Source organism: Pinus tabuliformis, chromosome 9 (genome assembly GCF_031772625.1).
Source record: "Pinus tabuliformis cultivar Carrire ecotype Pingquan chromosome 9, CPIR1, whole genome shotgun sequence".
Taxonomy (NCBI): Eukaryota; Viridiplantae; Streptophyta; class Pinopsida; order Pinales; family Pinaceae; genus Pinus; species Pinus tabuliformis.
This window is the reverse complement of record NC_142307.1, coordinates 1,394,326,959-1,394,346,007: the sequence shown is the minus strand read 5'-3', so window position 1 is coordinate 1,394,346,007 and position 19,049 is coordinate 1,394,326,959. Positions and strand designations below refer to the sequence as shown.

The following is a 19,049-nucleotide window of genomic DNA, read 5'->3' as shown; positions in this document are numbered from 1 at the left end:
AGTACCTCTAAGCAATGTTAGTGCCTAAATGAGGGATAATATGTTACAATTATAGCAAAAATTAAAAGCTCTTCCTTAAGCTGATGAGAAGACCAAGGCATATCTCTCATGTAGTTGATTGTAGGGGTAGATATGTCATGAAGGTCCTCCTATGCTAAATACTATTGTGCTACGCTAAATATCATAACACCATCTTCACTAATGTGCATTTTTAACAGAGCAATTTTCAATGTATCATTCAATATGCATTACAAGGAGATAGTGGCACTCATGCTAAACAAAATCTTCAAAAAGGGATATGTCATATTAATTTTAATTTAAAAAAATTGTTGTGAAGAAGACATCACAAAGTCAACAAAATCCTCAAAACGGAATATGTTACTTTACTTTTAATTAATTTTCTTATAGACATCACAAATACAAGAAGGAACCACAAAGTGGACAAGCACCCCTCAACAATTTTAGTGCCTAAACAAAGAAGTACACATTGCAATTTGAGTAGTAAAGATTAATAATACATACCTGACAAAGCTAATGTGAACACCAAGGATTAATAATACATACCTGACAAAGCTAATGTGAACACCAAGAATACATGAGACGCAGAACAATCCACAGAAATGAAAATCCCATAAGTGACCAATGCCCATGTGGGATTCCTTGTAGTACAGTCAAAACACATTTTCCATGAATAAAAATCACATCAAATCAGATGATATCTACGGGAAATCATAAATACATATATAGATCTAGTCTCAAATTGCCCAAATCACATTAAATTTGTTGTGAACGATTAAAAAAAAACGCACCCACAATGAAATGTTTTTTTCTAAGGTGAAAATATGTTGTTCCCACTAAAGAAAAAAATTAGCCATAAATAATTGAAGAGAAAAAACATAAGGAAATATGAATAGAACCTTGTTTTCAGGTTTGACCCAGAGCTTTCTAAATACAACATTCTTGTCCATAAAACCCTTGGTAGCCATTGGTGAATGATGAAGGTAATGATAAAGAAATTCCCGAAGTGCTAAAAGCACAAAGATTGGAGTACTATGTCTTCGAGCAAAGCAATGCCTTCTTCATGCGATCCCTCCTCAAGTATTGCTACTCTTTTGTAATGATTTGTATATTTTTGGTAGCTGAAAATGTAAAGTGGTTTTTCAAATTATTCATAGTTGTATGTATAAATTTATGAATAATATACCCTTCTTATGGTTCTTGCAGAATTTTTTGTAAATCCAGGCTATAGTTATGGATTTTCAAGAATTTAGGTAACACAGGGTTTTAGAATAGCCCCCGTAAAAATATAATTCAAACAATTTTACTAGAAAAAAAAATTTTGCAAGATCCAAGCCAATTGTGGGATTTTCAAGAATTTAGTAACATAGGGTTTTAAAATTTCCCCAGTAAAAATATAATTCAAACAATTTTAATGGGAAATTATTTTGCAAGATCTAGGCCAATCTTGGGCCATTCTCGCAAGTTTTTGGAAATCCTAGCTATGGCCTTGGTAGGCAATTCCATTTTTTATTGGCGAACTAATTTAAATTGTTCTATGGTTTATATTCAAATTTGATGGGTGTGGTTAGATAGTAAATTCCCTGTGTTAATTTCTTTTGTTGGTTTCCCTTTAAAGTCATCATTTCAAAGAGGTTCAATTACATAATTAATTTGGAGAGATCCCATTAGAAAGTTGGGACTAATTACTAAAGAAGTTAGAGATTAAATTTGATGGTAATTGTTTAATGTATTATTTTTTTAATAATGGAAATGCCCAGTATAGAGTAGATGTGTAGGTGTAATGTAAATATGTAAACAATTTTAAATATCAACTTAATTAAAAAATAGAAAAAAAAATAAAAGTGATATCGGGGATGACTATAAACATTTAAATGTTGGGTTAATTAATAATAAAAAATTACAATAATAAAAATAATAAAAATCAATTTGTTATATTTTGATTTTGTTATTAACTTGTGAATAAGCTTTGTTACAATACCATGGGCCAATACCATGGCTTATCAATACCACATGCCCAAAAACCATAACTTATTTCACAACCAAAATATTTTATAATAATATCACAAGATTCTTAACCATGGATATTCACCCCCACATTACCATGGATATCATTAACCTGCAAAAACTAGGCTTTGTTTCAATACCATGGCTTATCAATACGACATACCAAAAAAAGCATAACTTATTTCACAATCAAAATATTTTAAAACAATAAGAAAATATTATTAACCATGCATATTCACCCCCATTTTACCATGGATATTATTAACTTGTAAATAGGCTTTGTTACAATACCATGGGCTAATCCCATCGCTTAGCAACACCACATGCCCAAAAAACATAACTTATTTCACAATCAAAATATTTTATAACAATATAAGATTCTTAATCATAGACATTCACCCTCACTTTTCCATTGATATTATGAACTTGTGAATAGGCTTTGTTATAATATCATGGGGCTAATACCAAGGTTTATAAATACCACATGCCAAAAAATCATAACTTATGTCACAATTAAAATATATTTTAACAATATGACAAGATTCTTAACCATGGATATTCGTCCCGTTTTTCCATTGATATTATTAACTTTTAAATAGACTTTGTTACAATACCATGGGCCAATACCATGGCTTATCAATGCCACATGCCAAAAAACCATAACATATTTCACAATAAAAATAATTTATTTTAATTCAATTTTATAACATTTTTTTAAATTGAAGCTGAAAGGAAAAATGTTATAATTACTTTTGAGATATATCTAAACCCTTTATCCTCACCACTACTAAAAATATTCCATAGAAATTAAATTAAGGTTTTAATAAAATTAAAAATGAGAATACTTTTATATTTAAAGATGTGAAATTTATATAATATAAATAGTGTTAGTAAGAACCAACATAGATCCATATTAACTAAGAATCCAAGGGATGACAAAAAGAAAGTGAAGGGGAGAGAGGGGGAGGGGGGAGGAGGGGGGAAGCGAGAGAGAGAGAGAGAGAGAGAGAGAGAGAGAGAGAGAGAGAGAGAGAAGGGAGAGATGGAGAGAGGTCGAGGGAGAGAGGAGAGGAGGGAAGAGAGAGATAGGGAGAGAAGGGGAAGAGAGAAAGAGGGAGACACATAGATGGAGGGGAGAGAGAGAAGGGAAGAGAAAGGGAGATAGTGAGAGAGAGAGAGAGAGAGAAAGAGAGATGGGGGGCACGGATAGAGGGAGGTGGGAGAGAAATGGGGAGAGGGGAATCAAGAGAGAGAAGGAGAGAGAGATGGAGTTGGAGGGGGGGAGAGAGAGGGAAGGAAGAAGAAATACATAAGGGGAGAAAGGTGGAGAGAGAGAGGAGAGTGGGAGGGAAGTGAGAGAGAGAGAGAGAGGAAGAGGGAGGAGGATATATATATATATATATATATATATATATATATATATATATATATATATATATATATATATATATATATATATATATAGAGTGTGTATGTATGATTGGGGGTGAAATAGAGAGAGATAATAAGAAAGAGACACATAAATACAAAATATATATTACATAGTTACTTATATCACCAACCTAGATCCATCTTAACTCCAGATCTATCAAGCGCTGAGGGGGATCAAATGTCTCGAGGTGCACACCTTTCCTCTTGGTGCTTGATAGATCCAGGGTTAAGATGGATCTACGCTAGTTATATGTATTTGAAGGTTTTATGAAGAAAATCATACTTGGATATTTTTTATAATTTTATATAATTACATGTATTTGACGTATGGTTTTGTATAAATTATAAATATATATTTTTCATGAAATTTATTTGTGCACATCAATACCAAAGCATGGAGTGTTTAACATAGGGTTTAAAAGGTGGCACAATGTTCTTGTAGGATTCAAGGTAATGTCTTGAAACCTCAACAACCTTTCATAAAACACATACAACATTGTGCCTACCAAGTTTCAAACCCCATATTCACATTCAACAGGTTGTGTGCACACCTAGGGGTTCACATGCCTATTATGAGGAATCCCAACCATCAGATCCATCATGGAAGCCCAACATTGAGATATGGTACCAAGAAGACAAATAATAATCATCATTGTTATGAAACCAAACCATATTTAAAAAATAAGAAAAGATTCTCGTATTTGCATGTATTCCTATGTAAATTATGTCTAATAACTTAGGTGGTGGGAAATGCCATAATTTTTTTTTGAATAAGAAAGAGACATAATTTTTGTATTAATATTAATGCAAAGATGTAATTTACATAATCTAACATATACTAAATTTGCTTTACCTGAATGACATGATATTGTAATATGTTCAACATCTAATGTTCAAGAAATATCAAAATCCCCATAGGATTCAAAATAATTTCATAAGAGTCTAGTACTGCTATGTTCATAATGTATATTCAAACTAGATAAACAACATGGTATCCAAGTTAAAAACTAGTATCCTAATTTCAATGAATATGACCCTGATAATAAAAAATGTAGATATGCATGAAAAGTTAAACCTTCAACTGAAGGAAATGTGTCCTCTACTAATTACTCAACACTTCTCCTTGTAGGTATTATTCATAATGTATTTGACCTAGTTATAAGCTCACTCCCATTTTGGATAATCTATTAATATTTTAATGTAATTCCCTGTGAATGTGATCAAAGGGTATAGCCCTAAAGGTTCTAATCATATCCATATCTCTAATATTCCATTGATGTAGTAAAGAAGTGTTTAAAGAAGTATAATATTTCTGCCAATCTATAACAACTTTTGAATCCCCTATCACTTGTAATTTTATATTGTTGAAGCGACATAATTAAAATGACCAACATAAACGAATGATTTGTACTATTGTATTACTTGTTAAGTAGTCATATTTATGTTACTAGACTAAATTAGTCATTCACACTAATCATTTTTAGTTGTATTACTTATTAGCTAGTCGTATATTTTAACCCGAGACTAAATTAGTCATTTATGCTACTCATTTTTAGTTAATCACTTAATATTACTCATTTTTGGTAGTATTTCACTTGGAAAAGCTATGGTGACTAACTTTTTCAGTCACCTAGTCACTAATTTCACCATTTTCTACTAGTGTACCATGTTCGGTTCTTAATGCACTTCATTGATGGAAATGAGTTGAATTTACCATATTTACTACACTTTAGTCTCAAGAAAATGGCTTCTAGTGTACAACAAGATAATAAAACCCTTGACAATGCTCTGTACCATCACGGGTTAATCAAAATCCTTGTTGAGGCAATTTGAAGGCTAAGAGAGATAATTGGAAAAACTTCTTAATCATAAATCATTTCATAGACACTCCAGAAGAGGAAGAGGTTTCATAAATGAGGAGAAGTTGTCGCAGAACAATTTCAAACCCTAATCTTGGGCCTGCCAATGTAGAAGAGGGTTTGACAAACAATGAGGTGGAAGAAATGGAAGCTTCACCTAAGGTACCTAAAGACAACATTCTTCTTTGTCAGTTCTTGGAGAAAATTAAATAGAAAAATGAAAAACAAGATGTTAGAAGAAATAAATCCAACACAAGCATCAAGCATTCTAAAGAAATAAAAGAAGTAGAACTAGTGGACAATGGACAAAGGGAAATTAGTAAGAGAAAACAAAGGAACTTGAATTGAAGCTAAGAAGAAGTAAATGCATCTCTAAGTATTTAAATATACAACCACCTGAGCTAGTCAACCTCGAGGAGGGATATAATAACATGAATGAAGAAACCATTACATCACCATTTCTTCAAATACCAAGTCCAACCAGGAAGACACTTGACATCAACCCAATCCAACAACAAATCTATGACTATGTGGAATCACTGGAGAAAAGAGCACAACAGAAGGTAAATTCCCCTCTCCAAAGTGAATATGAAAACACTTTTAATGTAGAGGCTTTTTTGATTGATGATATTCTTGAAAAAGAATACAAGATTGAAGATGCATTAAAACAAGATATATATGAGTTAGAGGTATTAAACAAGCATCTCAAGAAAGAACATGAAGTAATAACATTACAAAATGAAATCTTGAGGACTCAAAATGATAATATACTTTTGCATTTATGTCACTGGTGTAATAAAAACAAGAAATTCAAGGCCAACAAGAGGTTTCTCAGAAACAAAGTCAGAGGTATGGAGAACAATATTTTAATGAGGAAACCAAGACTAGCATTCAACGATAAGGGTAAAAAAAGAGGCACTAGTTTGGATGTCTTAGTCCAAGCTTTAGAGATGGTTTAGTAAACAAAAGACTCTACAAATATTGAAGTTTTTATGAATGAGGACATGAAAAACTATAAGTGTGGGGGAATGCTGAAGCCCTGAATTGTCTTCTTTTCTATAATATTTTTCCTTTCCTCTCTATCCTTTTCATGATAGTTTTGCTACATTTTCAAGATGAAGTTCACCTCAGTTATGCTCAAACATCATAAAAGGTATCAATAGTTCATGGTTTATAGTTTATTGTTTCTTTATGAGATTTAACCGAAACATTCCTATAAGCTACCGAATTACACTCATTCCCCAACTAACCAAATATTCTACAACTACATCCATGGTTAGAAAGGTTCCAACATGTTTGAGGATATAAAAAGGAAATAGGTAGATTGAAAATGATCGACACATGGACATCCACCTATCACACTGATCTGACAACTCACCTGGTTCGAGAAATCTAATGGCCAAACCAGAAGTCAACTATGGTTATAATACTTCAACTGTACATGAAATTTGAAGGAGGATCGTGGCACCATCAAGTGAGCATCGAATTGGACGAGAAGAATTTGGAATCAAAAGCGTGGACGTGTCAAATCTAAATCTTCTCAGGATTTTCTGTTCCCGTAGCAAATCATGAGAAGAATGGTTCCAATTTCCTTTATCTCTTAGTTAGCAAAGCAAAACTTGCTTCTTGGCTTATCATTCTTAAGATTGTTATTCAACAAAGAACTATAAAAATCCCTAAAGCGAAGAAAAAATTGATCATCATTATTCTCTTTTAAAGTTTGTATTTATTTTCTATTGAATACTTCGACATTTAATAGAAGATACTTTGTTTCTTTGATGATCAATATGCGAGTGAATAGTTTGATAATCGATTCATGCTTACTTTCAACAAGAGGCCCCCATGAAGAGTTGTGAGTTAGCTTAGTTTTTTATTATGTTAGTTATTAATTGACATCATGAATAGTCTCTTTTTCATCACAAATAATAGATGTTTTCAATGGTATTTAGTTAAATAATTTTATTCTTGTTGTGATTTAACATTCACTAGTTTTGAATAGGTTGAGTGCTCATAAAAGACAAAAAAAAATCATTTTTATAGTTTGCATCTTTCAGTTGTTTCATTTTCATTTCATGGATAATGGACATATTGATTCCAATCACAACTACGCACATTAGTAATCCTTCAAAGTATTTATTTTAATTTGTCATTTTTTTTATGACACATTTAGATTAAGATTTCCTTTTCTGCTGAATATAATAGAGATTTTGATTTCCAGGAGTATTTAAAATATCATTCCAAGTTGTTGCAAGTAGAGTTAGATTTTAATTATGTTCATTAGAAGATTTTTTCCAAATTCAGTTCAAGTAGAATAGTTTTTAATTCTTGTTGCATTAGATTAATTTTCAAATAAGTTTGATAGCTAGAATTTGCAAATGATTTTTCCTTGCAGTTTTATTTTCTTTCAAAAGAGTAATTTTGATGGAAAGAACATGTGCATAGGAACGAGATGAGTTAGTATGGTCACATTTACATTTTATCTCGATTTCATCTATTAAAATAAAAATAAAAAATAGAACTCCTAGCAAATATTGTGCACATGCACTTCACAAGTACATGAACCTTGGTTGACAATTAATGAAGTACTTCAACCATCGATTAATTTACCCAACAATTTAACTAGATGTATAACAATCCATCGCTCATCATACATCATATTCCCTAAACACAGGAGAAAATGTACGATCCTACGGTGGAAGTCATGATTGATAAATAAGACTCCAACCCTCTGTACCAATCATAACCTAAATAAATAGAATTCAAAATAATAAATAAATAAATGTGTTCCCTTATGTTGACTTCACACATTGTTGGTTTAGTTTTTGGTCAACGGGAGATTAATGAAGGGTCAAGCATTATCCAATGTGTAATTTCTTGCCTACTCAATTTCATTGTATCTTTTGTTAGAATTTTATTATTAATAAATGAATCAACAAAGGAAAAAGAAGCAAAAATATGTGATGATTTCCCTAAATTCAAAGTGTATCTCTTCACGATGAAACGATAATTTGACTATCGACTAGCCTGGATTTTAGACCTTAATCCTTCTGTAAGGCATGGATTTTAAACCTTAAAATTTAACCAAAGAAATTTATATTTTAAATAAAATAAAAATAATCGACTGATTAACAAAGTTATGACACATTTTATGTCCTTGAAATAGATTTCAAACCTTGCAAAATATATTTTGAAACTTGAAATAGGTGTGGCACTGGAAGGTTTAACAAATAAGGTAGAGGTAAAAGCAGGATTTGAAATTGAAATACACACTTGGAATTGCATAAATGTGCAAGGACAAGTGTTTGAGTAGCACCAACTCTAAATGATGATGATTACCCACTTTGCGTCCTCCCATTTCTCTCATCCTAACACTCCAAATCTATCTTTCATTCAATTGGTCATAGTTCAATCCCCAAGGCAAAGGAAAAGTTGAATAATGAATAAAAAGAATGTTGTGAATGGGATCCAAACATCATTTGAGATTCATGAAATTAATTTACATAAAGGAAGAGAACTAAGTAGCCATGGGATGGAAGAATAGATCAGACACAAAAGAAAGTCCAAATAATCATACAATACTTACCATGTGGCAAAGAAAGCTTATCTGCATAAATTAAAAAATATCTTAACCATATGGACCACTTTCTTAATAACTTTTTTGCAGGTAATACCTAGATCCAACCTCCTCCTCCATCACATACTAACACACAAACTCAAACACCCCACATAAACACACAAAATACTGGCACATCCAAGAAAAAACATAGAGGACTCAGATGCGTAAGCAAATGTATACCCAAATTAAAAGGCACTTCCAACACCTATGTAGAGAGTTAATGCTTTTCCAACTCAAGATTCCTTAAATGGATATAAGATAAGGTAGGTATGCTCCTCTCTTCTCAGATGAGATAGATTGAACGATTCCCTTTCCAACATATATTACTTCAACAACTATAACTCTTTGATCAGAAGAGACATATTCCGCTTCCTTCAACGACTGTAAAATATCGCATAACTTTCTCTCCAACCCATCCCAACTCTGATAGGATGAGATTAATGACCACCAAATTGATTTTCCCATGTTTCTTAATTAACAATGTTAGTTTTTTTTCTCAATTTGTAGAAATTTTGAATAATAAACACTTATTCACAAAGATTATCCCGATTATACACTATTGCGGAATACATGCACAATACATAACCTCCTCTACGTTGATCATCAATTTAGCAGCATTAAAAACAATGAAACATCAATCGCATGCGCACATTAACACAGTATGTAACCCGGGGAAAGCATACAACTGCAAACCCCCAACTATCTGTATATTATAATGATAGAGAACATGTAACAATACATAGTACAATACTCCTCACAAGTACTCAGTACTATCTCCACCTGTTACACACAAACTAGCTCAGATATGAAGCCTCAAATATCCTCCACTGTTTGCCTGCCTCCACTGCGCAATCTGCAAGAGAAATCAATCACTCTGTAAAATCGAATTCCCTTGGTATACTATGCAAGCCATCATTGGCAATCTCCATCCATGCATGTGCAAATCTCATGCACAACTATAGTCACAACTGACAGCTGTCTTGCCCTTTCACTCACCTCTAACACCTGTCTTTGTTAAAATGTCCATGCACTGAGTTAACTAATGTATTCTTTAGTTTCTTTATGAGTTAATAATTAGTGAATTAATTATTAATTAATTCACACAACTCATCACTAGTGTATTCTTTAGTTAGACTAAAATACAAGTAGTTCAACCAAGTCAAACTGAACACAACTCCATCAACTCCACCAAACTCAACCACATGAGTTCTAACTGAAGTCCTGCATGCAATATGTTGAAAAGTGTGCAACAAGAAATGCTTGTTGAGAATGCAACAAGATGATGGAGCTTAGTGGAAAGGAGTCGCCTTCACTAAGTGGTCCCACAGGCAAGTTTTGGCGCAAAGTCTATTTTTAGACTATGTCTATTTTTAGACATATGGATCATGGTCTATGAGTTGCAGGATGCTGTTTATTTATGATTGGTCATGTTGGGAAAAAATAGATGGACTTCTATTTTTGGATCATAGCAGGAGTGATCAAAGTCTATTTTTAGACTACTAGTCAAAAATAGAAAAGTCAAATATTATTGTCTCATAATAATATTTAGACTATATCCTCTTAGAGCACTTCAGTTTGAGCTACAGATGTGGCACATGCAGCTGTCAGAAGGAAATACGCTTTCTTTGTGGTTCAGTTGAGCTATTGCATGCAGGACATCAATTAGAACTCAAGTGGTTGAGTTCTGTGGAGTTGGATGAGCAGTTAATGGAGTTGTGTTCAGTTTGACTTAGTTGAACTAGTTGTATTTATTCTAACTGGCCAATAGACTAAGCGATGAGTTGTGTGAATTAGTTATTAATTAATTCACTAATTATTAACTAATAATGAAACTAAAGAATACATCAGTTAACTCAGTGCATGTACAGTTCAGTGGAGACAGGTGTTAGAGGTTGAGATTGCTATCAGTTGTGACTATAGTTGTGCATGAGATCTTGCACAATCAAAGGATTGAGTATGCCCATGAGAATTGCATATGCCCAGTGATATAGCCTGTGCTCACGTGATTTCCAGTGTGAGTGATTTTCCAAGGTAAATAGAACTTGGAACGAGTTTGGATTCATTCATTCTCTTGCAGGATTGTGCAGTGGAGGCAGGCAAAGTAGCGGGGGAGATTTGGAGATCAGATCTGAGCTGTATTGTGTGTAACAGGTGGAGATAGTACTGAGCACTTGTGAGGAGCATTGTACTATGTTTGTTACATGTTCTCAATCATTAATATACAGATAGTGTGGGGTTTTCAGCTGTATGCTTTCCCCGGGTTACATACTGTGTTAATGTGTGCATGCGATTGATGTTTCATTGATTTTAATGCTGCTAAATTGATGATCAACGTAGAGGAGGTTATGTATTATGCATGTATTCCGCAATAGTGTATAATCGGGATAATCTCTGTGAATAAGTGTTTCTTATTCAAAATTTCTACATGGTATCAAAGCGAGCTGATTTGTAGAAGAAGTTCTACATGATATGAGTGATGTATTGATCATCAGATCTATTATTCAGAAAGTGTTTACATTTTATTTCTTCAGGCAGAGTCTATGATCGGGCCAGGTAGCCTCTGGATTCATCCTTCTTTTGGAAGGTGAGATATCCGGTGAATGCCCATACAGTCGATCTCTGTACGAGAAATACTTTGTTCTCATGAATTTTAGATCAGAAGTGGTTGAGTTTTGTTTTGAGCTGGTGGAATTCGAATTTGCAGTAGTGTTTTCTTGGTGTCAAAGTTGAAATGTCTTTCAATGGATTGTGATTGGAGTATGCCTTGAGGGCAGCTCGAACTATATTGCATGGAAGGACAGGATGGAGGCAGTGTTAGATGATAATGGGTTGAAGGAGTTCATAGATGCGGATGTCCCAAAACCTACTGATGCTGCTCAAGTCGGGGATTGGCAAAAGAAGACTGCAAAGTGTCGAAGGATTCTGTTGGAGGGCCTGAGGGATCACATTGTGTCCAGCCTCCATGGAAAGGCTTCTCCATATTTGATGTGGAAAAATTTGACAGAATTATTCCAAAGCAAGAGCGACCAAAGGAAGTTGGCGCTCAAGGATAAACTCAGAAACATTAGGTGTGAGAATGGAGACAGTATGCCCCAGTATCTCACAAAGTTCACCCAATGCCAGGATGAGCTAGGAAGTGTGGGGGTAACTGTTGAGGATGAGGATATGGTGAGTCTAGCACTCCTTGGCCTTCCTAAGAGTTGGCATAGCTACCAAGACTCGGTGAATGGAAGGGAGAAATTTCCAGAATGGGAGAGACTTTGGTCGGATCTTGTGCAAGAGGATATTAGATGGCGCACTAGAGATAGTTCTTCATCTATGCATGATGAGGAGAACTGTGCCTTAGTAAGTAAGGCGAAGAAGGGGAAGGGGAAGGTTTCTCTTTCTGAATCCAGTTCTTCCAATGATGGGAAGAAGGTTGACAAGTCGAAGGTGAGATGCTTTCGTTGTCATGAGTTGGGCCATTATGCTACTATTTGCCCAAAGAAGAAGTCCAAGAAGGGATCCGGGGAAGGATTTGAAGGTGAGGCACTTGCTTCATAATTTGAGTTGGATTTCACACTCTTCGCATGCATGGTTTCATCCATGGTGGGAAGTGGTTGGTTTCTTGATAGTGGAGCTTCTTTCCACATGACCGGTGACAAAAGTTTGTTCAGTACTTTGGAGGAGAAAGATCTCTAGATACACATAGTGATGGGTAATGATGAGAAGTATAGTGTCTCAGGTGTAGGCACGTTATTTTTCAGAGGGAGCATGGAGCTCGTCTTACCTTGACCGATGTCAAGTATGTACCAGGACTGAAGAGAAACTTGGTGTCAATCGCGGTGCTGGAAGATAGAGGCTATGATGTAGTCTTCAATAAGGGAAAGGTTTTCCTTAGACACATCATCACTAGACAGGTGAAGCAGATTGGTTCACGGGTCAAGAACCTGTATGCTCTTGAGGTTCAAGATGCATGCAAAGACTTGAGCAGCGAGGCAACTGATGGAGACTTGGTGGTTGAGAGGGAGCATATATTACCTCTCGACATGCAGAGCCAGAAGAAGTCTAAGACAATTGTGGAGGAGCCACGATTGGTGCAGCAACTTCAGGAGGTTGTGGAGCAGCCACAACAAGGGAAGCTGAGTGGAGATCGAGTAGATACATCTACTCATGCAGAGACCTCTAGTAGAGAAAACTTCGAGCCAGGTGGGCTGAGGGATCGCATGCAGCCATACCTCCAGGTAGGAGGTGGGGTGATGTGGATTGATCGTCCCAAGGAGGAGGGGTAGGATCCTTGAGGTACCCAACCTCTTGGATGAGACCTTGCTACGGGAGCCCCAATGTGTAGTAGCAGGAACTGACTGATTGGGTAGAGACAGATGCAGATGGAGCGGCAGAGAGAGCGACAGTGTAGGGAATCCCAGGACAGCGCATAGCATGCAAGCTGTAGCAATGCGAGAGGCACAAGTGTTTTGCACAGTGCTAGGTGGCACAGAGAGGTGTGCAATGGTGCGAGATGCATGGAGATGTTGCAGTAGCGCAGATGTCAGAGAGGGAGCACTTGTCAGCAGCAGGTAGAGCTTCAGCATCAGAGTATGTTCCTAGCCCAACAGAGTGGTCAATTGGGAGTGTTTTTTTTCCAAGTGTTGTTGGAGCAAAGTGGACCAGACAGATGTGTTGCATGCAGAACATTCCAGAGTTACAGGATCGGGTTTGAGAGGAAGCCTTTCTTGTTGAGAGGGAGTGTTGAAAAGTGTGCAACAAGAAATGCTTGTTGAGAATGCAACAAGATGATGGAGCTTAGTGGAAAGGAGTTGCCTTCACTAAGTGGTCCCGCAGGCAAGTTTTGGCGCAAATTCTATTTTTACACTATGTCTATTTTTAGACATATGGATCATGGTCTATGAGTTGCAGGATGTTGTTTATGGATGATTGGTCATGTTGGGAAAAAATAGATGGACTTCTATTTTTGGATCATAGCAGGAGTGATCAGAGTCTATTTTTAGACTACTAGTCAAAAATAGAAAAGTCAAATATTATTGTCTCATAATAATATTTAGACTATAAACTTTATCTTATCCTCTTGGAGCACTTCAGTTTGAGCTACAGATGTGGCACATGTAGTTGTCAGAAGGAAATACGCTTTCTTTGTGGGTCAATTGAGCTATTGCATGCAAGACATTAGTTAGAACTCATGTGGTTGAGTTCTGTGGAGTTGGATGAGCAGTTAATGGAGTTGTGTTCAGTTTGACTTAGTTGAACTAGTTGTATTTAGTCTAACTGGCCAATAGACTAAGTGATGAGTTGTGTGAATTAGTTATTAATTAATTCACTAATTATTAACTCATAATGCAACTAAAGAATACATCAGTTAACTCACTGCATGTACATTTCAGTGGAGACAGGTGTTAGAGGTTGAGATTGCTATCATTTGTGACTATAGTTGTGCATGAGATCTTGCACAATCAAAGGATTGAGTATGCCCATGATAATTGCATATGCCTAGTGATATAGCCTGTGCTCACGTGATTTCCAGTGTGAGTGATTTTCCAAGGTAAATAGAACTTGGAACGAGTTTGGATTCATTCATTCTCTTTCAGGATTGTGCAGTGGAGGCAGGCAAAGCAGCGGGGGAGATTTGGAGATCAGATCTGAGCTGTATTGTGTGTAACAGGTGGAGATAGTACTGAGTACTTGTGAGGAGTATTGTACTATGTTTTTTACATGTTCTCAATCATTAATATATAGATAGTGTGGGGTTTTCATATGTATGCTTTCCTCAGGTTACATACTGTGTTAATGTGTGCATGCGATTGATGTTTCATTGATTTTAATGCTGCTAAATTGATGATTAATGTAGAGGAGGTTATGTATTATGCATGTATTTCGCAATAGTGTATAATCGGGATAATCTCTGTGAATAAGTGTTTATTATTCAAAATTTCTACACAATAGCTCAACTGACCCACAAGAAAAGCGTATTTCCTTCTGACAACTGCATGTGTTACATCTGTAGCTCAAACTGAAGTGCTCCAAGAGGATAAGATAATGTTTATAGTCTAAATATTATTAAGAGCTAATAATATTCGACTGTTCTATTTTTAGCCTGGCAGTCTAAAAATAGAAACCGCCCATATGTCTAAAAATAGAAGTCCATCTATTTTTACCAACATGACCAATCATCCACAAATAGCATCCTGCAACTCATAGACCATGATCCATATGTCTAAAAATAGACAAAGTCTAAAAATAGACTTTGCGCCAAAAATAGCTTGCGGGCCCACTTAGTGAAGGCGACTTCTTTCCACTAAGCTCCATCATCTTGTTGCATTCTCAACACAATTTCTCTTAAACCAACACGTATCAAACAAGTGCTACATAGTAGCTCCTCCCTGCCACTTAGTTACATTAAAGTAAAAATATTGAATTCAAATTATTGTTAAGGTTTGTAATCTAGACTATTTAGATTTTACTGATTCGTAAATTGAGATATTTCGTTATTTTGGAATCTCATCTATTTATATTTTACTGATTGGTAAATTAAGTTATTTTGTTATTTGTAATTTCACATTGTGTAGTGGATAATCTAATCCTACCCATTAACATTTTCAATAACTATAGATGTTTTTTTTAAATATATTAGATATTTTATAGCTTATCATATTATTTTGCAAAATTAAATCATTATGAAAATATTTTAGTTAAAGAAAATAATTTTTTATTTTATTTTTTTATTTTTATTTTTATTTATTTTATTTATTTATTTTTTATTTTTTTTAAATAAATTATAATTTTTATTTATTTTTAACATCATCAGTTGCTATATTATGTTTCGAAAAGAAAAAAAGGAGGTGGAGACTGCTCCCCTGTGGTACATAATTAGATGCCGTGAGGGGCTAGGAAAGTAGGAGTTACAACAACAAAATCCTCCATGTTCCTGCCACTTAGGCTTTGAAGTAAAAGCTAAACTGAAATATATCCTAACAAATTGAAACGCTAAAAAACAACATTTGCAGAACATTATCAATCAATATTGAGATGGCTGATATGCCTGGCTATTATAGGTGAAGACGAGCCTGATATGCCTAGTTGATATGCCTGGCTGATCCGCGCCATTGTAATAGATGAGGACAAGCCCTGGAAAAAATGAGTGGCCCGATGATCGATCTTGAAACGCTGCACTTGAAGACGCAAATGGGTTATGCATCTAAGAGGGAGGATCTCTGAGGGAGAGGATTCCAGAGGTTCCAGAGGAAGGAGGGAGTTCTGAGTCGAAAGACAGAACCAGGTCCGCAGATGCCGAGCGAACCAGCAAATCAAAGAAACAGAGAGGGAAAAAAGGAGAATGCGGGAATAGAAAGTGGAAGGGGTATTTAAGGCAGAGAAGGAGCTCAGGATGGCAGTCGCAGGGTAAGAAGAAGAAATCGCGAGGGGATAGGGGAGATCTTGAAGGCGAAACGGGGAAACAGGGGAGGGATGGCCTGAGGGAAGAGGAAAGAGCGATCGCCTGGCAGATATCTCGTGAAAGTAGATTTTCTGAGTGTGCCAGATCCCTATGTGTATCTTAGTCACCATGAGAGTTTTATGGATCTTTAACCTTTCCATCATGTCAGGGATTACAGATTTGTTGCAGAGCTGATTGAGAAAAAAGATGTTCACTGTCATGGAAAATGATGATAAGTCTCCACGCCATTGCAAACTAGACAACCCAGTGGTCTGGCACATGCCTTGTTGGCTTGTATATCAGCATTTTTGTTTAACATGCGCAGAATATGATGGAAGCGGAGATCTTTCATAAGATGAGCTAGAATGTGGCAACGACTTAAGATCTGTTGAAGGAAAGCATTGAGGGGATCTCTCTTCTGAGCCATTGAACTGATAACCACTGTCGAATCTCCAAAAATGAAGGCTGCATCTATACCAAGCTTTCTTAGCTGAATAAGTCCCTGGTAAAGGGCCAGGGCTTCTGCCCTGTTGTTGGAAATATGGCCGAGACCCCATTCATATGAAAGAACATTGTCCCCATTTGCATTAAAGATTACTCCTCCAGCTCCTGCAGCCCCAGGATTCGACTTTGAAGCCCCATAAAAAAAAGACAGTACCTGTTGCAATTTTGGATCCAAGCTGCAAACTCATCTTCCTTTAGTCTAATTTTCCAATTATGAGGGACAGTATTTTGTCTGTTGCTAGCAATGCTGCTTATCTGTCTGTTGTTGTTTTTGTCCAACAAGTGTCCTATGAAGCTTCGCTCTTCAACACTGAGCTCAGAAATGTCTATATTCCTCTGATTCTTGGCTGAAATGGTTTCCAGGGCGAGGCCCTTTGCCTTGTTGCAAAGACTTCTGATAGTCGAAGCCTTGTCCTTAAATTTTTTTCGATTACGAGCCAACCAAATATTCCATAACATGGTGTAAGGGAGGGTATCCCAGACTCTCTTCGCTGTGTTATTCTTCCTTCGCTGCCAGGGATAATTCTTTTTCCACTTGTGAAGAATTTCTCCTATGGTATTTTGGTTGCTCCACGGGATTTGACTATTCTGAGACAAGTTTTTCCAACATTCGATAGCAAATGGGCAATCAATGAAGAGGTGATGGATGGATTCCTCAGCAGCAAGGCAGTTTGGACAGCGGGAAGGACCATTGATACCACGCTTTTGCAAATTTTCGGCCGTAAGAATTTTCCCTTTGAGAAGAGTCCAGAGAAAAAATTTAATTTTTGGAATGGCTTCAGACTTCCAAACAGCCTTCCAATGGTTCCAGATTGGCATGGGATAGTTGTTGCTGCAGATGAATTGGTGGGCAGCCTGAATGGTATAAAAAGATCCAGAAGGATCCCATCTGAACCCATCTAGAGCATTCTTTTTGACAGGGGCTATACTATGCAGATGGGGTTGGAGGGCTGACAGGCTAGCTTTGTATTCATTGGGTATAACTGGGAAGGACCAACCAGACCAAAGAAGGGATAAAGGGTCCCACTGAGAGATCTGATCCAAATGATGGATACCAGCTCTTTCAAAAAAAGAGAGAATAGAATTGACTCCTGCTTGCGTATTTATTGGTTGTTGTCCCATGATTTTGTCAGCTCCTATATTGATGCTTGCTCCTCCCTTGGGTATTTTTGAAGTGTTTTGGGCAATTATAGGAATTGCTTTTTTGCATAAGTGCCAGATTTTGGAAGAGTCTCTGTTGGGGATGTCTTGATCAAGGAGCTGCTGCCTTGGAAAATTTAAGTATTTAATTTCCAGGACCCTTTTCCACCAGGCAGGTATGCCGGTTATGAGTCTCCATACAATTTTGCCTCCGAAAGCTAAGTTAAGAAATTTGGGGGATCTGATACCAAGACCACCACGGTCTTGGGGCTGTATTACTTGCTTCCAACTGATCAAATTGAATTTCTTTTTGTCATTCTTCCCTCCTTGCCACAAGAATTGACGAAGGATGCCTTCCAAAAATAAATTATAAATTTTTAATTGGTTGAAACATATGGAAATATTAATTAATTGTAGTTGAATATTATATAATAAAAACGAAAAATTGAAAAAATGTATGTTTAATTTAAAAACAAAATTAAATAATTATGAAAATATTATAATTAAAGAAAACAAATTTTAATTTAAGAAAATATAATTAGTAAAAACATATAATTAATTGTAATAACATAGAAACTGTTAATATAGTGGTCAATAAGTCATAGTTCCATGCATGTATATGAATTTATGGGTTTACTACAAAAATATCTTTACATAACTAAGGTATTATATAATTTTTTAATTTTTTTTAATATTTATTGTAAGATGTTATTAAGTTTTACTTATTTTTAATAATTGATTTTATATAAATTTAGATATTTTATAATCAAATTTTTTACCTATGTAATTGGAATTTGTGTCAATATATTTTTTAAATGGTTAATTATAAAAAAGAAAGGTTAAATAACTTTAATCCATCATATTTTATGATGGGACATGTGTATTTTTGGCTCATTAATTATTGCATTGAGCAATAACATGTTCATTTTCATAGCAATTAAATTACAAATATAAATTAAAACAATCTCAAAAAATAATAAATTTCAGTGTTCAAAATTAAACTATGAAAACTTGATAATTTTTTTAAATTAACCCCAAAATAATATGA

The 19,049-nt window shown here is 35.3% G+C and overlaps 1 protein-coding gene across 1 annotated transcript; it reads right to left on the bottom strand.

The window, feature by feature from the left end:
• Positions 1–16,574: 16,574 nt before the first annotated feature.
• LOC149153733 (uncharacterized) lies at positions 16,575–17,983 on the bottom strand. Its single transcript, XM_089443906.1, has 2 exons — positions 17,084–17,983; positions 16,575–16,985 (listed from the first exon to the last, which is right to left on the bottom strand). The coding sequence occupies exons 1-2, from the start codon at positions 17,981–17,983 to the stop codon at positions 16,575–16,577; spliced, it is 1,311 nt and encodes a 436-aa protein (XP_089300032.1).
• Between the last annotated feature and the right edge of the window lie 1,066 nt (positions 17,984–19,049).